General features: G+C 36.2%; 3 protein-coding genes across 3 annotated transcripts; 1 reads left to right on the plus strand and 2 right to left on the minus strand.

The window, feature by feature from the left end:
• The first annotated feature begins 1,511 nt into the window (after positions 1-1,511).
• Positions 1,512-6,836, plus strand: LOC120195994 (uncharacterized protein At4g28440-like). Its single transcript, XM_039197912.1, has 3 exons — positions 1,512-1,636; positions 5,897-6,273; positions 6,579-6,836. The coding sequence occupies exons 1-3, from the start codon at positions 1,512-1,514 to the stop codon at positions 6,737-6,739; spliced, it is 663 nt and encodes a 220-aa protein (XP_039053843.1). The 3' UTR covers positions 6,740-6,836.
• A 2,134-nt stretch (positions 6,837-8,970) lies between these two features.
• Positions 8,971-10,458, minus strand: LOC120195968 (transcription elongation factor 1 homolog). Its single transcript, XM_039197898.1, has 5 exons — positions 10,414-10,458; positions 9,966-10,088; positions 9,554-9,624; positions 9,265-9,286; positions 8,971-9,180 (listed from the first exon to the last, which is right to left on the minus strand). Exons 2-5 carry the CDS (start codon positions 10,076-10,078, stop codon positions 9,060-9,062), a joined length of 327 nt encoding a protein of 108 aa, XP_039053829.1. The 5' UTR covers positions 10,079-10,088; positions 10,414-10,458; the 3' UTR covers positions 8,971-9,059.
• A 10,713-nt stretch (positions 10,459-21,171) lies between these two features.
• On the minus strand, positions 21,172-22,586 carry LOC120195972 (ras-related protein RABA1f-like). The gene is made up of 2 exons (XM_039197902.1): positions 22,334-22,586; positions 21,172-21,658 (listed from the first exon to the last, which is right to left on the minus strand). The coding sequence occupies exons 1-2, from the start codon at positions 22,552-22,554 to the stop codon at positions 21,226-21,228; spliced, it is 654 nt and encodes a 217-aa protein (XP_039053833.1). The 5' UTR covers positions 22,555-22,586; the 3' UTR covers positions 21,172-21,225.
• Between the last annotated feature and the right edge of the window lie 725 nt (positions 22,587-23,311).

Below are 23,311 nucleotides of genomic sequence, written 5' to 3' on the forward strand. Positions count from 1 at the left end.
AGATTCAGGGAATTGAATTCCCTGCTAATCTGATGGAATTACCCTTTGACGAGTTTGAAGTGATTTTAGGAATGGATTGGTTGTTTCATTACTATGGGAATGTCGACTGTAGATTGAAAAAGGTAAACTTGAAGAGTCCATAAGTAATAGAAGTAAATGTGATTAGTGAAATGTGTAATCCCTTAGTAAATGTAATATCAGTGATGTCTGTCAAGAAATTACTGCTATAAGGATGTCAGGGTTTTCTTGCAAATGTGATAGATTCAAGAGCTCAAGAGAAAAGGTTAGAGGAGATTCCAATAGTTCGAGAGTTCCCTGATATTTTCCCTGCTGAGTTGTCAGGATTACCTCCAAGTAGAGAGGTAGAGTTCCAAATTAAAATAATGTCGGGAAAAGCTCCGATTGCAATGGCACATTATCGAATGTCTCCAAAAGAACTGCAAGAGTTAAAGAATCAATTACAAGAGTTGCTAGAGAAGGGATTTATCCGACCAAGTGTATCACCTTGGGGAGCTCCTGTGTTATTTGTTAAAAAGAATGATGGATCAATGCGTCTCTGTATTGACTATCGACAGCTCAATAAGGTGACAATCAAGAATAAGTATCATCTCCCATGCATTGACGGTTTGTTTGATCAGTTAAAAGGAGCTTCGGTATTCTCGAAGATTGACTTACGTTCCGATTATCACCAATTGAAGATTCAGGAGAAAGACATTCTGAAGACAGCTTTTAGAACGAGATGTGGTCACTATGAATTCATTGTAATGCCATTTGGAGTAACGAATGCACCTGCTGCTTTCATGGATCTTATGAACAGGATTTTTCAGCCCTACTTGGACCAGTTTGTTGTTGTCTTTATTGATGATATACTGGTATACTCGAAATCCTATGAAGAGCTTAGCGCATATCTGAGGATCGTCTTGCAAATTTTAAGAGATAAGAAGTTGTATGCTAAATTGTCCAAATGTGAGTTTTGGTTAAATGAAGTAATTTTCTTGGGGCATGTGATCTCCGCATATGGGATTAGGGTGGACCCTTAAAATATTAAAGCTATAATAGATTGGGATGTTCCTAAGAAATGTGTCTAAAGTTTGGAGTTTCCTTGGACTTGCCGGTTATTATCGAAGATTCGTTAAGAATTTTTCGATGATTGTGCTGCCTCTAACAAAGCTAATGAGAAAGAACGTACCGTTTAGTTGGACTCCTGAATGTCAAGAAAGTTTTGAAGTTTTAAAGGAAATTTTGACAGAAACTCCTGTTTTAGTTCAACCTGAAACTGGCAAGAATTTTATAGTGTTCAGTGATGCGTCTTATAATGGGTTAGGGTGTGTGTTAATGCAAGAAGGGAAAGTGGTAGCATATGTATCGAGACAGTTGAAACCACATGAAAAGAATTACCCCACCCATGATTTAGAAATGGCTACTGTAGTGTTTGCTCTCAAGATTTGGCGTCATTTCTGTATGGAGAACGATGTTATTTGTATACGGATCATAAGAGCTTGAAATACCTGATGACTCAGAAAGAACTTAATTTGAGGCAAAAGAGATGGGTTGAATTCTTAAAAGATTATGATATGATAATTGATTATCACCCCGGGAAGGCTAACGTGGTAGCTGATGCCTTGAGCAGGAAAACGTTTGCATCCTTACGAGCTATGGACGCAAGATTATCTTTAACTGGAGACGGTGGTCTATGTGCAGAGCTAAATTTTAAACCGGAATGGTTGGAAAGAATTGGAGAATTACAAAGTAAAGATGAAATGTGTTTGAAAAGAATAAGCAAGTAAAGAATAAAGAGATTAAGGATTTTGAGGTTAAGTCGGATGGGAATTTGTTTTATAAAGGAAAAATTGTGATACCGGACAATGAGGATTTGAAGAAAGAAATATTGACAGAGGCTCATTGTAGTCCATTGACGATGCATCCGTGTGGAACCAAGATGTACATGGATTTGAAGGTAGGTATTGGTGGTCAGGAATGAAAAGAAGTATCACTGAATTTGTGTCTAAGTGCTTGGTATGTCAACAAGTTAAAGCTGAGCACCAAGTTCTTCTGGATTATTACAACCCCTTTCCATTCCTCAATAGAAGTGGGATAATGTGACGATGGATTTTGTTTGGGGTTACCCTTGACTCCGAACAAAAGAGATTCAATTTGGGTCATTGTTGATCGTTTGACCAAATCAGCGCATTTCATTCCTGTCAGAACTAATTTCTCTGTGTAAAAATATGCGGAGTTGTACATTAGAGAAATTATTAGATTGCATGAGTGCATGTTTCTATAGTTTTTGATCAAGACCCTCGATTTACTTCGAGATTTTGGAAATCCCTACATGGAGCGTTGGGAACTCGCCTTAACTTTAGTACGGTCTTTCACCCTCAGACAGATGGGCAATCAGAGAGAACTATTCAAATATTGGAAGATATGTTGCGAGCATGTGTTATTGAGTTTAAAGGGTCGTGGGAGAAATATATACCACTGGCGGAGTTCGCTTACAACAATAGTTATCAATCTAGTATTAAAATGGCACCTTATGAGGCGTTATATGGGAGGAAATGTCGTACTCCATTAAACTGGTATGAGCTCAAAGATCGAAGTGTACTTGGTCCAGATTTAATTCAAGATGTGGAGGAGAAAGTGCGTGAAGTTCAGCATAACCTCAAAGTGGCATCTGATCGGCAAAAGTCCTATTCTGATCTTAAAAGAAAAGAGATTGAATTTGAAGTTGGAGATAAAGTGTTTCTGAAAGTATCTCCCTGGAAGAAAGTCTTACGATTTGGTCGGAAAGGAAAGTTAAGTCCTAGATTCATCGGGCCATATGAAGTTGTTAAGAGGATAGGACCAGTGGCATATCAGTTATCTTTGCCACATGAGATGGAGAAAATTCATAATGTCTTTCATGTGTCCATGTTGCGAAGGTATAGGTCTGATCCCTCTATATAGTTGCACCAGAACAAGTACAAGTTCAATCAGATCTGACCTATGAAGAAGAACCAGTAAGAATATTGGCTTATGAAGTTAAACAGTTGAGGAATAAATCAGTTATGTTGGTCAAAGTTCTCTGGAGGAATCACAAAGTAGAGGAAGCAACGTGGGAGCGTGAAGAGGATATGTGTTATCAATACCCCCATCTGTTCGTGCAATGAAAATTTGAGGACGAATTTTCTTAAGGAGGGGAGATTTGTAACATCCTCAATACCGGGTTAGTGATTAAAGTGTAAGATTTTAAAATTTCAGTGATCAAATTAAATAAATTAAAAAGTGAAGGAATTAATTAAAAGATGTTGGTGTAGGATGAATTAATAAGTGAATGAGAATTAAAAGGGTAAAAGGGTCATTGAGCAAAGGTAATAATTAAATATTATATATTGGGTATTATAATACCCAAGGGAAAGAAACAAGAGTTTCTAGATAACTCTTGATTCTTCTTTCTTCTTCATTTTGTTCTTCAACGTGAAGCACCCAAACTTAAGGTAAATTTGATTTCTTTTGGTTAATCCTTCAAATTAAAGTATGTGTTTGATTTATGAAGCTTTAGGAAAGATTATAGAGATGAAAAATATTACAGAAACTCAAAGATTGGTGAGTTATGAAGGATTAAAGATAAGAAGTGGATAAGTGAAATCTTGAATAAGGATGTATAAATGGATTTATAAGTTAAATCTAACTTGTCATGAGTTGAAGTAAATGATATGAAGTGTTAGAACTAGATTTAGAACATGTTGAAATTTGAGTAAGATTCTTGAATTCGGTATTAATGATTGGATTTGTAAGGTTAAGAGGTATTAAATGGGTATTAATCAGTTTAAGTATGTGTATAAGAGTTAGAAATATTAAAGGAGGTGAAAGATGAAGAGTTGAGATGAAAAGAGTGAATTTCGTGCTTGCAATGGGATTTCTGGGTTGTGTGCATCGATGCATCTTCAATGTGCATCGATGCACTCTCAAATAAACAAACATCGAATGCAATTAATGCATCGATGCATAAGGAGTGCATCGATGCATCCCCTTAAAATGGAAACATCGAATGTCATTTATGCATCGATGCGCAGGTAGTGCATCGATGCACTGATAGGGAATGCATCAATACACTGTATAGTGCATCGATGCATACCTTCATTAAAAGATGGAAATAACTTTTCTTTTAGCCTAAGAAATGATAGTTTAGAATATATTAATTAGTATACTAATAAGTATCAACGAATTACTATGTAGATACAGAGCTTAATCAAGTTCACGAACAATTGCCCAGTAAGATCGATCGAGGAAAAAGCAAGGAAATATAGGTGAATGCATATGTATAGCATGATCATAGAAATATACTCAATTCTAGACTTGTGATAAGTCTAGATTTTATATCTTGATACATGATCATATTTTGTATTATGAGACATGACATGAATTCATATAAAATGCTTTATGTGACATGAATGTGCATGAAAAGTTATATGAGCTATGTGAAAAGGTAAGAATTTACATGTCTACGCGATATAAACTACGTGAAATGTAAAAGCCCATGTTATGTAGATGAGAACTATAGGTATAGTTGGCATGCCAAGGGTAGAGGGTATACGCGGTCCTTCGGGATAAAATTCTACGCGGTCGTTCGGGATCTATATATATTCTTTAGAACATGTGTGAAGTCTTGGGAGACACATACTTGATCCCTAGTATATGTATATGATTCTTAAGGAATTCTATGTGGTCCTTATGGACATTATTAAATGGCACTACGGTGCAATTCTACGCGGCACTTCGGTGCATTTATACAAGCTGTGGTGACAGCATAGTGCACAACCTCACAATACTCACATACCTTAGGTTCTCAATATGATATCATGGGCCAATAAATTTATTAACACAAATTCATGAATGTTAAAGTTATATGCTTACAGGTAAGGATAATGGTGATGTAAACTACATGGATTAAGTATACGCTTTCATCCCATTTCATATCATTATGACATTTTCATTACATTTCCTTGTTATTATTATTTCATTGCCTCACTAAGTCGATGACTTAGCGTGTGAGTGTTTCACACGTAGGATCTGAGAAAGTAGACGAGACAGGTTAAGCAGCTGGACAACATTACTCCTGTAACCATCAGATCAGAAGCAACTTAATCAGTAGGTCATTTTGTTATGTAAATGGAAGTTGGCATGTAATTAAAGGGTTAAGTTGTGTATGCTCTGAATATTTTGGTAAACTTATATTACCATATGTATAGTATCGTATTTTCTTAATATAAGTTCAAGTATTTTGCTATTATTTCTTAAGAGTTGTGTTTTAAAAGTCAATGTAATATCTCTGACTCGTATCTGGGTCGAGTACGGGTGGGGGTGTTACATTCCCAATCTTCCTCCTCCATCGACGCCGGCTTTGTAGGTCGCAAAGCCTTCAGGATCCCTTGCTACGCCAGTAGATCCTTCACCCTCGTTTGCCATGATCCGAAGTTACTCTGACCATCGAATTTCACAACTTCGAATTTTGCTCCTGACATCTGATACCAATTGTTGAAGAATCGGGTAAAGAAAACGAAAGAACACAAGAATTTTAACGAGGTTCGACAATGTGCTTACGTCCACGGTACCTAGACGGCGCTAGAAGTTTTATTCAATGTCACATAGGTTTAGGTTATATCACTATTTATAATAAAAAAAACCCGGTACATAATTATGAGACATACCCAACAGTAAGGCCATTTTTTCTCAAGATTTATAGAGGTGTTCGTATGTTGAAATAGTATTCATATTATATATATTTTATAGAGGACGATAATATTAGGGTTTTAAGCTTTGAGAAATCAATTCTAAACTTTTAAGAAAAATTTAAAATTTAGACTATAGTTTGGGACGTCTATATAATTAACCCTAACTATATTCAGTGATTTCTCAGATTTTCAAAACTAGAAAACGACACCGTTTTTCCGAGTTTGGATTTCCGTTCTAGGGCTTCCCCATTTTCTCATTCTCCCACCATCGAAGAAAAGAGCTTACACCGTCGAAACCATTGGCGACGACCGGACAGCCAAAAGCAACAACACCAGCAGCAACAGAACAAATCGACAGAGAAGAGAAAGCCAGTGTTCGTAAAAGTGGACCAATTAAATCCAGGGACCAATGGCCATACCGTAATCGCCAAGGTCTTGTCTTCCAATACGGTCCTTCAAAAAGGCCGACCCGCTTCTCAACATCTTCGACAAACCCGAATCGCCGAGTGCCTTTTCAGAGACGAGAACGGCGCCATCCTCTTCACTGCTCGTAACGATCAAGGTCCATTTTACAAACCCCTTCTATTTTTTAAGTTTTCTTAAGGATTTTCACGCCCGACTGATCTGATTTTAATTCGTTCTAGAAAAGGGTACATTTTTTTTTTCATTGATGCCAAAAGCTTTGATCTCTCCTTTGTTACATGAAATGAATTATTCTGTATGTTAAAGCCGACACTCATTGTCATTGACAACATTTTGAAACCGTTCTCGGCTTTCCGATTTTGTTTTGCCTCAAGAAATTATTGAGAGAAAGTGACTTGAATTGTCCATGCAGTTTGATGATAATAATGCTTGAATCATTTGCAGTTGAGTTGATGAGGCCTGGAACCACTGTAATTCTTCGTAATGCAAAGATCGATATGTTTAAGGGTTCCATGAGGTTGGCTGTCGACAAATGGGGCCGTATCGAGGTCACCGACCCTGCTAACTTTGTTGTCAAGGAAGATAACAATCTATCTCTCATTTGAATATACGGCCAAGCGATTTAATCGATCTGGGTTTAGTCTTCGCCCCGGTTGAAGATGCTGTTCGTGAGACTCGTACAGTTTGGCGAGAAGTTATACAATGCGGTACACTTAAAATATAATTAAAAAATATGTTATTGGTTTTATTATTATTTAAATAATAAAATCGATAAAAATTATTTAAAACATTATTATTTTTATTTAAAATATTATTGTTTTTTAATATTTTCGATAAAGTGTCTAACAATAACAAAATCAGTATAAATAATAACAAAATTTGTAAAAATAATAATATTTTTGATATTTTTTACCGATTAAATAATAACTAAATCGATAATACATTTTTAACGGTATATTAAAGCGGCCGCACATGAACATTTCCCCCTCTACATGAAAATACAGACTTATAAATTAGAAATTCTGTTTATATATATATATATATCCCTCTACATGTGTGTAAAGTAAGATGGCTGAAGTATGTTCTCTTTCTTTTGGATTTGTAATGAATACTTATATTAATGCTCAAATATCTACATATTATTCGAATTCGTTTACTTTTGTGAAGAACAAATTTAGAGTCGAGCTAAGTTTACTTATATTAATGCTCAAATATCTACATGTTATTCGAATTCGTTTACTTATAAATATCTACATGTTTGAGCTTCAATCGAGTTAAGTTTGAAAATATTTCGAGTTCAATTTTTTTGAACTCAAGTCGAGCTTTAATTTTTGATTGAGTCGAGCTTGAAAAATTTAAGATTGCGAACTTTTGAGTAGAGATTCAATTTTTTATTTCGAATTTGAGTCAAATTTGATAATTTTAAACTCCGAGCTTTCGAGTCGAGTCAAACTCAACTTTAAACTTTTAGAGTTGAATCGAGCTCAGTGATACTCAAGCTCGACTGGGATCGTTTACAGCTACACTTAAGGCAGCATGAACTTGGAGTTGAGTTTTTCCGTCCAAAGGGATGAGATTTCTTTATTGCTTGATGGCATTTGGTGATTTCTCTCTTGTATAACTGAGATGAATCCTTTAAAATCTTCATCGAACCGATTAAGGTGCTGGTGGAGTCGGATATCATTATTACCGATACCTAAATCAATGGCTTTACTGCCATCGTATTTTATGTAGCTGAGGTGATTAAGACTGGGCCCCTGGAATTTTAGTACAGAATCCATGAAACATATAGTGGCAACTTTATCATATACTATTAAACTGTGATTGCAGAGCTCTTTGATCTCTCTGTTCTTGATGGTGAATAGATGAGGGAGTGGCTCTTCTTCGATAAGCCTCAAAGAGCATTTGAAAGTGTGAACTGAAAGCAGAGGGCCTTTGCCCGATTACAGCGGGCATGAGTCGAGACAGCAAGTTATGAATGAATTCGGAGGTAGGACTGAAGAGATCATACTACATGGATCCACAGCCACTGAACAATTTTGAGTGGCACCTTCACGAATACGAGACCAACAAATGTGATGCTTGTGCCTTGTATAGGTTGGAATTGAAGCTTGTTGTTGGTAAGAAAAGTGCAAAGGGGAAATCGGTTGCTGATCCGGATGGGAAGACTCATGGCAGATTTCCGATCCGATAACAAGCCCTGTGTCAAAGGAAAGGGATATGATTAATGCAAAGGTTGGTGTTGGAAATCCTTATTCCACTCAGAATGTGGCAGCGCCAATGAGTGAGAGGCTCGATTACGGGCTTAGGAGGATCTAACGAGTAAGATTCTGCATTTTCTCTCGGTCCTTTTTGCAGGATTTCATTATCTCAAAAGCAAGTCAAGCTCTTTATTTTAATGAACATAAAAATTTGGTACAGTTCATTGTTTCATCAGTCCTTTTGATGATCATCATCATGGCTCGAGTCCGACATAAACTCCAGGAGATGGTTACGGAAGGCAAAGAGGAATGATTGTTTTTCCTCGGCCCGCCTTTTTACTATTTACTGAGATAGTTACGGCAGGCAAAGAGAAATGGTTGATTTGGATATGATAATGTATCCCAACTCCTTTATGTAATTATTACTATTCAAATTCAGTTCATAGACTAGAATATCCAACAAATCTTGTTATCTAATTTGAATTCGGATCTAGATAGCAATATCCGAATTTAGTAGATAATATGCAGAACTGGAAAATCAAAGAAAGTAATCGATCCGAAATGTTCAAAAATTAAAAATTGCAAAAATCAATCGGCATAATAACAACTCTGTGACTCCTTATAAGATGCTGTTAGATGTGCATACCAGCATAATAACAGCTACTCACTATGGGAACTAAAATAATTACAGGCTTAACCAGTTCTAAAGCATACCTGACCATATCTAATCCCGCTCAGACGTTGCAACCCGTTTTCTAGGCTCGAAATCTTCGTCCTGATCTCCATCATCATCATCATCATGGAGGTGGTTAACTCGTTCACATTCATCGATCCATTTGCTGTATCTGAGAAGTTTTGAGAGAAATAAACATACAAGAGAAGATCAAATGGGAAGAAAACAGAATAAACACCAGATTGATGGTGCTTACATGTCTATTGCTTCGGTCAAAGCTGCATATTAGAAACAAAAAAATACGGATGAGTTATAAGCATTGCTGCCAACTTAGTTTTCGTATATATTATTTGAATTCAGATCTAAATATTGTACACGAATATGGTAAGATTTTTTTAAACTTTTCTACGTATTTGGAAGATTGTTAAAGGTCGTAACCTCAAATAAAAGTGTCGACAATAAATGTAAGACACAAGTACTTCATTAAAATTAAAGAGTCGGAGCAACAGATTTTCATGGTAACGAGTCAACAGCATTATAAGTACCTGTTATAACAGTGCTGAAACTTTCTTGGCAAATCCTGCACGAGGCTTCACCGATTAAGTTCTTCATATCACTGGAACAGATAAAACACCACCAACTTTGTAAAACATAGCAATAACATCTCTAATTAATTCCACTAGATGTCTCCAAACTATTGCCCCGACCCCAAAATAGTCTTGAAACATTCCATTTGAATCCTTGATATTGCTGTGTTTCAAGACCAGTTTAGACAATGATTTATAGTAGGGGGACGTAGAGTTCAATTAGTTTAATCTACATCAAGGATAGAATAGTCTACTAATTTCAATAATCATAGATAAACATTCCTTTTCTAATCATCTAATAGGAAGAATTTGTTTCAAAATCATCTCAAGTTCAAATAAGAATAAAATTTGTCATAAAACAAATACTTACATGCGGCATTCTACGCTGGTGCCATGGTTACAAAATGGACAGCTGAAAACAGTATCGAGCTTATCCATTCGCTTCTTAGCAGCAGGCTTGGCTCTTGATTTCCTCTTTCCCATGCTTCAATTCCTTCAATACGTAAAACTTACGATCAAAATCGGCAATAAAATTTCCAGATTTCACGACAAATTTAAATTTCTTACCGAAACTCAGATTCTTCGATTCAAAACCTAACAAATTATTTGATCGATTTGATCAAAAAGAGATTCTTAGCAGATTATGTCCAGAAAAAATAATAAAATGTAAAGCTTATTTCTAAGGCCGATCGATTCGATCCATGGAAATGTCCATAGAATCCGTACAAGTAGAAAAGCAATACAATTTTTATTTGGAAAAACGAATGATAAAGAGCAAGATTTGAATTTCATAAACGAGCAGAAGTATTTGAAATTACCTGTGGTTGATCCAGTTAGCGTTAAGAGTAGCAACTGGGAGCTCCGATGCTTTACAAATGAAGCAGAGGATTTTATTGAACAAAATGAAAACATTATGCTTTACAAATAACCCAGAGGATTTTATATCTTTAAAAATATAAAGATAATAATAATATACTTGAAATAATAATATAATTATTATCTTTATGTTTTTAAACGATTGCTATAATACCTCTCTCTACATAATTTTTTAATTAAATTCTTATTTTATTGAACAAAATGAAAACATTATGTATTCGAGTTGAGCGGATGAGAGATATAATATTCAGGTTGAGTTCGGAACAAAAGTCTTTAAATTGGTAAAAAAAACTTTTATTTTTAATAGGTGATATTATATAATTTTATAACAATATATAGATTTATAAACAAATGCTTCAGACTAATTATTAGTTGCTCTACGGTTCAAAAAAATTATTAGTTGATGAAACATTAAATTTCTTAATTAAGGTTAGAGATTTAAATTTTAACTTTGTGAATGAAATAAATTAGAATACGAACGACACTTTCATTATGGACTTGAAATTTGCATATATGACGATCACATAATCAAGTTTCAAGGTTTTTAATGGATTAGGGTCAACATGATATGGGTGTTGTAGACACATAATTTTCGTCTTTTTATTAGTACCACAAATTATATTATATAATTTTAATTATATTATATAGCATAATTTTAATTATATTCATGTGTTTATTTAACATATACAGGTCCTAACATTGGCCCAAGTTACATTATACAAGACTCAGCCACCAAGCAACAAGCGAAGACCCCAGCGCCACATCACCTCAACGTTCGGCTAACCAAAAGCCGAATCTCTCACCCCAGCAGTCCGCATCTTTCGGCGCAAGGAACGACAACAAACACAACCACGTCGTTAGTGTTTCGCACAGAGTTAAACTCCTAAAAATAGGACTGTATTTTTACTATAAATTAAACACGACCCACACACACGGGGGGGACAAATACCACGAGATACACAAGAAATCATACGCAAAATAGAGGGAAGGTTCGAAAGAAAAGCAAGAGAACCGGTAGCAAGAAATATATCCCAACATCCACATATCAATCGGAAATAATAAACATGTTCGAAAATATCGAAGGAAATATACAAAGAGGAGAGGGGAAGCTCACTGCTACTGTCTTCCGCCATTAAGAGCCACTGTCGGTCGCTGGAAAATTTTTGTCGTTTACCGTGGAAAGTGTTGTTATCTTTCAAGCCTCAGATCGAAGGTGAGTCCTCGTTTTTTTTGATTTTTTGAGAGTTTTGTTATTTTTGTGGTATGGATGGACTACAAGTTATAAAAACAAGATTAGGAGAAAAGAACTATTTGTTTTGGATCGAGATGGGGTATTATGGAAGAGACATGCAAGAACACGAAAGGAAATTATGGATTTAATTCAAGGGTTCTGTTTCTTTTACTTAGAATTGTGTTGTAAAATGGGAAAAGGAAAGCAAAAAGGGGGAGGAGATAAGGAGAGAGAGCACTGCTGAAGCATAATTAAAATAAGGGGCATATTCATTTTCACGTGGGAGCCCTAGGAATTTGTGTTTTCCCAAACTTTTTGGTCTAAGTGGGAAACATGTCATCCAATAGTTATATATTTTTGTATTTGTCTATAATCTTCACACTATTTCAATTTGGTCACATGTACATTGATTATTTCTCTGAATTTTCAATTAATGCAATTCAGTCCTGTTTTGAACTCAAAAAATTAATTCATTTTAATTTGATATTTTTTCCATATTTATATTTTCTTTAAAATTTAACCTTTTTATTTTTAATTTCCCACTTTTTTTTGTTTTATATTTTTCTCTTTTAACTTTTTATATTTTTCTCCTGAAATTTTACATTTTCTTCTTTTGTTTTGTTTTCTTCTTTTAACATTTTTATATTTTTCCTTCTTTGATTGATTTATTTACTTATTTATTTTTCTTTTTATTTAATTAACTTTTATTTGACATTTCTTTTATTTTACCATCTAGCATATTTTTGACATTTTCATTATTAATTCCCAATCAATCCAAGGTAAGTAATTTGAATCGAATTTCTAAATTTCAATTTAAATTCCAATTTTCGCAATTAAAGACAACCAACAAATTAATTGGTACCGAAAGGGCGGTTCAAGTGTGCTAATCCTTCCTTGACCGTAACCGACTCCCGAACCCGACACGTTTCTGATACGACGCAGATCAGGTAAGATGGTGTTCGGCCCACCTAAATTCGTTTTAAAGTGGTCGGTGGCGACTCTAATCAACTCATTTCAAGTCGAAGCCCAATTCCGGGGCCAACCGAAAGACGGTTCCGACAGCTTGGCGACTCTGTTGGGGAAGGTAAGTGAGTCAGGCCGAAATTAATTTTCGGTTGTCTTTTTATGCGAAAATGGTAAATTTTAATTTTAATTTATTTATTCGATTCCAATTATTTATCTTTGATTATTTTTCAAATAAATAGTTGTACTGATGTTTTTTAATGATTTCAGATTTTTCAAAATTGTCATCTCTAATCTCTAAACCTGAGCTCCGAACCCTATTTAAGTGGGGGTGAAAGCGACGCCTTCGTGTGAATTTATTCACCGCACAGGCCTAGCAAGTAGCCTTCGGGATTCATATACCTTATGTCTTCGTGTGAATTTATTCACCGCACAGACATAAGGGAATGTGTCCTCTCGAGTTTAACTTAGTCCACACAAGCCTGTGATGGGTTTAGGACTAAGGGTCTGGCAAGCCCAAGGGGGCACCGGCAAGGAGAACTCGAGTACCTTTTTTTAGAACCTAAATCGGGAGAGTACAGGGAATTAGAGCCCACCCCAAAACCTCATTTCAAACCCTAGGTTGTTTTGTTTCCTGCATTATTTTATGTTCAAAGCATGCGAACTAGACAAATATGCGATTAGGATTTGTTTGAAATTAGCATACGGGATAGAAATCATGTCCGAGTAGGAATATTAAGCATGTTCGGGTAAATATCATGTGGGGTAGGACTTTTATTTTTCATGATTATTTTTACCTCACTAACTTTTTTTCTCTTTCACTTTATTTTCATCCCTTGCATCATTTAAAAGAGGTGTTGATCCACCAAAAACGTGTTTGCTAAACATGAATAATCTGCATTAATGGACAAAGGGGTTGTAATACAAGAGATGAAAATGCAGATGACAGTCTACAAGGAGACTATGTGTCACATTTAATCCAGAACACGTGGGGCCCACGATTAAAGAGTATATCACTATATTGCATTATAAATGACTCAATGAATCGGGTCTACATCAAGCACAATGAAAGTCTATCTTTGAAGAACTGACTGGCAGAAGTTGCAGGGGCAAGATGAAGACCACTGATCTTAGGAGTCACTTCAAAGACGACAATGGCAAAATGATAACTGAAATGGGAGACCATTACTGACGAATTCAAGAAATAGACAAATGGACTTAACATAGTTCCTATCAATTAAGGGCTCCAATGACGTATTCGTTGGGAACAGGCTCAACAAAAGATAAATGCCGGAGGTGCAGTCCTTTAAGACTTTTTTTAGGGCAAACAACTCGTCATTTGCACGGTTCATCCAGAGAAGCCAGAGCGGTTCGACAGGTTATTCAACTGATGACGATGAAGGCAGAAGACTAGTCAACATGTTAGAAGCTGTCAGAATATTTTTTGTCTCTTAAAAGATAAAACACTTTTGTCCCCAATAAGGATTATTTCTAATAACAGACACATTTTTTGGATCAATGCCTCGAACATTGCATGCATTATGCATCTAGACATATGTTGCATTTTGTCATTTTTCTTTGCATTCACATTAACTAACATATACATGTCTCATCAAAAGGAGCAAATACTGGATACACCGCCTCAAGCGTTGGACACACCTCATCCGCATAACACTCGTTTGAAGAAGAAGATGATGGAAGCCAGAATTACACAAATCGAGGAGAACATGTTGAAGCTCCAGAGATAGTTAGAAGAAAAGATAAATCAGAATAGCCAGAGTACCCTAGATGCAATCACGAAAGGCCAAGAGTCATTGATCGATCAGATCGTTGCCAAGTTAGTTGGCTTACGTCATACAAGTGTGCCTGGGGCAGGCTCATCGGAAGGGGTAACCATGCCACTTACCCCGCAAGTGGTTGTCTCACCCAGAATCTTACCAAAGACTTCAAGATAATTCGGATAGTTATCGCATTCCGAAATTTGAAGAAGAGGTCAAAACAACGAGGGTAGAAATTACCATTAACCCAGGAGGTAGAACGGGTGGAAAGCCTCCCCTGAAGAAGAAAGAAAGAGAGATCATCAACATTTCAAAGTCGTTTCCAGTCGCACCCTTTTGTAGGCAAAAACAAAGGAAGGAAAAAGAGCATTTTGATCACATTCCCATGACATACAAGGAGCTCTACCAACAACTGTTTGACGCACATGTGGTGTCACCCTATCCCGAGACACCTATAAAGCCCCCATACCCCAGGTGGTATGACAAAAATACGCACTGTGAATATCATGGCAGTGTTCCGGGGCATGCTAACGAAAATTGCCTCCCCTTTAAGAGGGTTATCCAAAGGATGCGCAACAGGGGTTGGATTCATTTTAATAATTCAGAATCACTCCACGTTGCACAGAACCCCCAACCAAATCATGAAGAGAATAAGGAAAGTGCAGTCACCGAGGAAAAAGGTAAAAAGGCCAAAACCAGAGTTTCCGAAGTGAAGTTACCTCTCGCTTGGGTATGGAGGCAAATGATAAATGAGGGGTTTCTTGCACCATATCTTGGCACATCAGATTCCAAAAGTGACAGTTATTGTTGTTATCACAATGAAGATGGACATGATGTACAAGAATGTACAGAATTTAGAGCCTTGATCCAACTAATGATGGACAGGAAAGAGCTGGAAATTTACGATGAAAGCAATGACACTCCTAAAGCAGAAAGAGTCATGGCAAGTGGGGCATCCTGATGAGGCCTTATTCAATTTTGAGACATGTTGTTTGAATTTGTTTTTGATTTTTTTTTTCATGTTTGGGACTTGTTTTTGAACTTTCTTTGGATATTTGAATAAATTTATGCTACTTTAAAGATTGTAAGCAATGAATCACATTTGCAAACTCCAATTCTTTAAATATCATCGGAATTAAGAAACTCTGTAAATGATTCAAAGTTACAGATCTTTGACGAAGTAACATGATTTAAAAACAAGGACTTTGACCTTACCCAGAATATACACTCAAACACCATACCCTACTCTTGCAATTAACCAGTATAACCTTTTCCTTTCATAATGTGTGGACAACATGGGGCATCATGTACATATGACAATTACTATACTTTTTGTTTAAGACGTTCAATGACGATGAGAATCTTTACAAATGAAAGAGTCGAGTAGGTGAATCCGGTTTAGGTCAGTTGCTTGAAAATTAAACTCTAAAGATGAAATTTTTGACTTTCAACAAACACCTAGGCTATAACAGGTTCTTCTTGACAATCTTAAGAAATTAAATCCGTAAAACTGAGCTATTCCACTAAGGCAATTGGTTACAGAGGAAACTCGAAAGCCCTGGCTTTATGAATAGATTGTATTCTAACCATGACATTGCTCGGACACTTGGCAATTCGGTGTTTACTCCACTGCTTTTGTCAGGCCAAAGACTTTGTGATGAGATGAACCCTTCAGTTAAACCTGATAAAAGTGATTATAATGTTAAGCTGTTCCTCTAAAGTAATTGGTTAAACGCCCCGGCTTTATGGATTTAGCTAGCCAGATAATGGCAATATTAAATAAGGAGTTTCGGTAAAAATGGACTAAGGGAGTTAAAGAACACCTGTTATAGTCAACTTCACACGAGCACTCAAGGATTTTATTTTTAGACCGATATTTCTGCACTACCTTTGTTAGAGGAGCCTACAAAACTTGAACAAATGGAAGATTTCGGAGAATCGAAATAGAAGGTCTAGTAATCGATAATGCTAGTTGCGTCATTTTGTCCACACATCCAATTAAAAAGCCAAGCCAAGGAAAAGAGTCTGTTACAATGACCAAAAAAATGACATTTTTTTTCTTTTTGCCAGAACCTTAGAAAATAGGAGGCCAACCTAAAGCCGACTCATCCCTTTGAACATTTTTCAAAGAGCTGTAACTCTGAAATCATAAAAAGAGCTATTGCTTCCTTTGATATACTTTGAACTCATGTTTACAATTTGATTCAATTACGAACAATATTTTACAGAATTTTCATCCTTTTCCCTCCTAAAACAAGAAAAAAGGAGAAAAACACTTTCAAACAGGACAGTCACAGATATGAAAGGTCTGTAAAGCCAAAGCCCAGAAAAGAGAATGGGGCACGATCGATTCCAAGGACCAGATTGGAAGACAAAGCACGAGACTCCATCCAAGAAATAACACATAATTTATTCATGTTGCATGCATCTTAGACATACTTAATTGCATCACATTCATCATTTTAGCATACATAATTTTGCAGCTTTCAGAGTCAAGCTTCGACTTCAGGATGAAGGCTACTCGACTTGCAAGCACCTTTAAAGAACGATGGTGTAACTCAGCAGCAAGAAGTTACACCTCAACCGACTTTACATATCTATAGATCTCAGAACCAATTTCAGATGGGTTCGAGAACCAATTCAGATCAAATTCAGTTCAGCTCAACTCAACAATGAGCAATATGTTTCCAGTTTATGTCTTCAAGCCAGATTTCAATTCCACAACGGAAGATATTTGGCTGTCAGAATTCATCAACGGGCTTTCCCATAAAATGGGAGTCATCCAAAGATTGTCTTACTTGGTTCTCGCTCAGAGGAACCACCTGAAGAATCATGACCGGCTTCGACCCGTTAAGGGAAGCCATTTTTTTTAAACAAACTATTTGCAGCATAGCTTAAGTCGAGAAGGGCTATCTGCCAAAGTCCCCCGAGTTCGATTACACTCAGCTTCGAAGGCACATCATTTACAACATAACTCAAGGCTAGAAGGGTTATCTGTGACCAAAAGACCTTCGAGTTCTACTACGCTCAGCTCAAAGGCACATCATTTGTAGCATAGCTTAAGTCGAGAAGGGTTATCTGCCAAAGACCCCCGAGTTCGATTACACTCAGCTTCGAGGGCACATCATTTACAGCATAACTCAAGGCTAGAAGGGTTATCTGTAACCAAAAGACCTTCGAGTTCGACTACGCTCAGCTCAAAGGCACATCATTTGCAGCATAGCTTAAGTCGAGAAGGGCTATCTGCCAAAGACCCCCGAGTTCGATTACACTCAGCTTCGAGGGCATATCATTCACAGCATAACTCAAGTCTAGAAGGGTTATCTGTCACCAAAGACCTTCGAGTTTGACTACGCTCAGCTCCAAGGCATATCATTTGCATCACAACTTAAGTCTAGAAGGGTTGTCTGCCAACAAAAGACCTTTGAGTTCGACTACGCTTAGCTCAACGGCACATCATTTGCAGCATAGCTTAAGTCGAGAATAGCTATCTGCCAAAGACCCCCGAGTTCGATTACACTCAGCTTCGAGGGCATATCATTCACAACATAACTCAAGTCTAGAAGGGTTATCTGTCACCAAAGACCTTCGAGTTCGACTACGCTCAGCTCCAAGGCATATCATTTGCAGCACAACTTAAGTCTAGAAGGGTTGTCTGCCAACAAAACACCTTTGAGTTCGACTACGCTTAGCTCAACGGCACATCATTTGCAGCATAGCTTAAGTCGAGAAGAGCTATCTGCCAAAGACCCTCGAGTTCGATTACACTCAGCTTCGAGGGCATATCATTTACAGTATAACTCAAGGCTATGAGGGTTATCTGTCACCAAAGACTTTCGAGTTCGACTACGCTCAGCTCAAAGGCACATCATTTACAATATAGCCCAAAGCAAGAAGCGCTATATGTTAATAAAATTATCGAGTTCGATTCTATTCAGCCCGATGACACATCATTCACTACTGTCCGACTGCATTCGAGGCTTTCAAGTCGAGAATAAGACTCGGGTTAGCCGTACCTTAGTGGCAAGAAACCTCTTTTCGACAGTATAACTTAACTCGAGAAAAGCTATCTGTCAACGAATACCTTTCGAGTTCGATTTCATTCAACTCGAAATCAACCACTGGGTAGAGTCCAGGTACTATTTTCCATTCGAGTTTTAACCAAGGTCTTTAAACTAGGAAGAAGACCGAGGTTGACTGCAATTTGGCAACGAGAAGCCACATTCTGATTCTGAACTACGGCTTCAGTTCCATATCATTTCAAGATGGATTGGACTTCACAACGGAGGAGCCATCTGCAATCTAATTCGACAGGGAGTTATTCTTCAACTTCACCGAACGAAAATTTGTGTCTTTTTATCTTTGTCCTATTTTTCGTTCCACGAAAAAGGACAAAGAGGGGCAGCTGTAGACACATAATTTTCGTCTTTTTATTAGTACCACAAATTATATTATATAATTTTAATTATATTATATAGCATAATTTTAATTATATTCATGTGTTTATTTAACATATACAGGTCCTAACATTGGCCCAAGTTACATTACACAAGACTCAGCCACCCAGCAACAAGCGAAGACCCCAGCGCCACATCACCTCAACGTTCGGCTTACCAAAAGCCGAATCTCTCACCCCCAGCAGTCCGCATCTTTCGGCGCAAGGAACGACAACAAACACAACCACATCGTTAGTGTTTCGCACGGAGTTAAACTCCTAAAAATAGGACTGTATTTTTACTATAAATTAAACACGACCCACACACACAGGGGGGGACGAATACCACGAGATACACAAGAAATCATACGCAAAATAGAGGGAAGGTTCGAAAGAAAAGCAAGAGAACCGGTAGCAAGAAATATATCCCAACATCCACATATCAATCGGAAATAATAAACACGTTCGAAAATATCGAAGGAAATATACAAAGAGGAGAGGGGAAGCTCACTGCTACTGTCTTCCGCCATTAAGAGCCACTGTCGGTCGCTGGAAAATTTTTGTCGTTTACCGTGGAAAGTGTTGTTATCTTTCAAGCCTCAGATCGAAGGTGAGTCCTCGTTTTTGTTTGATTTTTTGAGAGTTTTATTATTTTTGTGGTATGGATGGACTACAAGTTATATAAACAAGATTAGGAGAAAAGAACTATTTGTTTTGGATCGAGATAGGGTATTATGGAAGAGACATGCAAGAACACGAAAGGAAATTATGGATTTAATTCAAGGGTTCTGTTTCTTTTACTTGAGAATTGTGTTGTAAAATGGGAAAAGGAAAGCAAAAAGGGGGAGGAGATAAGGAGAGAGAGCACTGCTGAAGCATAATTAAAATAGGAGGCATATTCATTTTCACGTGGGAGCCCTAGGAATTTGTGTTTTCCCAAACTTTTTGGTCTAAGTGGGAAACATGTCATCCAATAGTTATATATTTTTGTATTTGTCTATAATCTTCACATTATTTCAATTTGGTCACATGTACATTGATTATTTCTCTGAATTTTCAATTAATGCAATTCAGTCCTGTTTTGAACTCAAAAAATTAATTCATTTTAATTTGATATTTTTCCATATTTATATTTTCTTTAAAATTTAACCTTTTTATTTTTATTTTCCCACTTTTTTTTGTTTTATATTTTTCTCTTTTAACTTTTTATATTTTTCTCCTGAAATTTTACATTTTCTTCTTTTGTTTTGTTTTCTTCTTTTAACATTTTTATATTTTTTCCTTCTTTGATTGATTTATTTACTTATTTATTTTTCTTTTTATTTAATTAACTTTTATTTGACATTTCTTTTATTTTACCATCTAGCATATTTTTGACATTTTCATTATTAATTCCCAATCAATCCAAGGTAAGTAATTTGAATCGAATTTCTAAATTTCAATTTAAATTCTAATTTTCGCAATTAAAGACAACCGACAAATTAATTGGTACCGAAAGGGCGGTTCAAGTGTGCTAATCCTTCCTTGACCGTAACCGACTCCCGAACCCGACACGTTTCTGATACGACGCAGATCAGGTAAGATGGTGTCCGGCCCACCTAAATTCGTTTTAAAGTGGTCGGTGGCGACTCTAATTAACTCATTTCAAGTCGAAGCCCAATTCCGGGGGCCAACCGAAAGACGGTTCCGACAGGTGTTATTGTGGAACAGGGCGTGGCGTGGTGAGTAAGTGGAGCATGGGTGGAGTTGTAGTGGTGCTAGCTGTGTGGGAGCCTTGAGTGGTACTCCCACTTTTGTTAAATAAAAAACAAATCTATAATTAATGGTTTGCTCCAAGTTTAGTTCAGTGGGGTTTGACGTGGTCTTTAGTAGTGCCCGTATTTCATACCATTGCTTTTGCTATTTGGGTATGTTACTTAGTGTATTTGGGCGGGGTTACAGTCTAAATCATGTAAAAGTGTTATGTGTATTTGTTCTTCACTACCCTAAGGTACACTCTTTTTCTTCCATTTAGGATTAGGGAGGTTTTTTAATGATGTCCTTAAGGTGATTTACTTTGTTATTCTTAATACAAAGTACTCTCTTTCAAAAAAAAACTATCAGTGAATGATAGAATTAGATTTAATCAAATTAATTGATAGATCTTGATCAAGTCGATTATAATGATTAATAATGTTTTATATACTATTACAACAAGTTAGCTAATTATGGGTTATGAATTTTTACAATCGAACCAACCAAGTATATATTATTTTTAGTATTTAAACATGATGTTCATTTGTTTGTGCTTTCAAGGGCATGAAAAAAATTCAAAAGATGAATTATCCTGAAGACAACGTCTCCATACTTAAGACGAGCAACATCCGGCTCCTTTCACCGCCGATACGTCGTCCTTACTTCCGACATTAATCGTCCGACCTTTAGGTAAAGCTGCGGGATCATCTCCAATATCAAGAGCTTTCCTGCTTACAACACGATAAATCTGAGTCAACACTTCGGTGAAAGCGTTCTCGACATTCAGAGCTTCGAGTGCGGATGTTTCCATGAAAAAGGTATTCTCTCGTTCCGCAAAAGCTTTAGCATCATCGGCTTGGACGGCTCGCAAATGTTTCAGGTCAGCCTTGTTCCCGACTAGCATAATCACGATGTTGGGATCGGTGTGGTCTCGGAGTTCCTTGAGCCACCTCTGTACGTTCTCGAATGTAACACGACGGGTAACATCGTAAACTAGTAGTGCCCCCACGGCGCCTCGGTAATATGCACTGGTAATTGCACGGTATCTTCGGCAAAACACAGGGACGTTAGACCAACATTTTAAAATTTTCACGTCTTTGCAATAAATTCAAATTGCACATTTGAACCCGATCTAATCATGGTTTTGATCCTTCTATTATACTAAAATTTGAGATTTAATCTCTTTATATTAGTTTTCCATAGTTTGATCTTTCTACTTTTATAATATTAATCAATACATTTAAACTGATAATATCGACAATTGATACCATTAGAGTGACGATCATAAACAACTTTAAACATTCAACTTTTATTGGCGGATGAAATATGATTGATTGAATGTTCGCGTAGTTCTAATTATATAACCTGATAATCATAACAATAAATTAAATGTAAACAATTTAGATTTATTAATAAAATTATAAAAAAAAAATCTCCATTTTCACCCATTATTATCTAATACAAATTTAATCATCATTCATCAATATTCATAAGCATAATTTACGTAATCTACAAGTTGTACACATATATATGATAATGCTTAATGTATTAAAAAATAATGGATGAATTAAATCTAAATCTAAATCAAATGTTTATATATAAAATTATATCAAATCAAAATTTTAGAATCACGAATAAACTTTAACATGCAAAATCAAGAAGGAATCCATAAATGAAGCAAACAGAAAACAAATCATAAAATAGCAAACAAAACTATTTACCTTTCCTGGCCAGCAGTGTCCCAGATTTGAGCTTTAACGACCTTATCATCAACATGAATGCTACGAGTTGCGAACTCAACGCCGATGGTAGATTTTGATTCGGAGCTAAATTCGTTCTTCGTAAACCTAGACAAAAGGTTGGATTTCCCAACGCCGGAATCACCGATCAAGACAACCTTAAACAAGTAATCATAATCATCATCAGCCCTATAGGCTCCCATTTCTCTCCCTATAGCCTTTTTTCCCCCTCGATTGGCGTCAAAAACAAATTCCCAGAAAACAAGAAACAAAAAAAGAAACCCAAATTTATTTGGGTATCTTAATTGTTATGGTTAGCACCGTCTTGTCTTCGCTTTGGTTTTTATTTGGTTGATTTTGATTCTGGGTTTCGTTGATGAAAATAATAGAAATAGGTAGAAAGCTTAGCAAATGGCTATGATTAAACCAAAACTAACCTCTTTTAACGAGATTTTGGAAACAACTTTGTGTGGGCAAAATTTACTTTGATCTAACCCTCTAATATATTGATGGTTTTTGTGTGTTGAGATAATTCGTACATATTATACATTATTGTTTGTCGTGAATTTCAATTTAGGTTTACTAAATAATGTTAGTCGAATTCAGTTATAGTTGAATATATCTAATATGAGTATAGTTAGTTTTTTTTTTAAAGTTCTTATTCGTTTTTGAATGAGGATAGTTAGTCGAGGATGACGGAATTGTGCTGTAACTTTGGAGAGTGGGGGTGGTGGTGGTTCATGTGGCTTGGTAGGGATGATGGTTATGATGTATTTGACGATCAATTTGATAGATTTTATAAACGTGTGTGTTAGTTTTGTTAAATTATTTAGAATTAAGATTAAATTGACTGAATGTTTAAATATAAATGGTTAAAATTGATATTACTCCAGTTAAAAAAGAGAGGAGAAACACAATTATTATCCTTATTTATTTAACCATCCTTGTCTTGATTGATCA

The sequence above is a fragment of the Hibiscus syriacus genome, unplaced genomic scaffold (assembly GCF_006381635.1).
Source record: "Hibiscus syriacus cultivar Baekdansim isolate YM2019G1 unplaced genomic scaffold, ASM638163v2 tig00117022_pilon, whole genome shotgun sequence".
In the NCBI taxonomy this organism is placed as follows: domain Eukaryota; kingdom Viridiplantae; phylum Streptophyta; class Magnoliopsida; order Malvales; family Malvaceae; genus Hibiscus; species Hibiscus syriacus.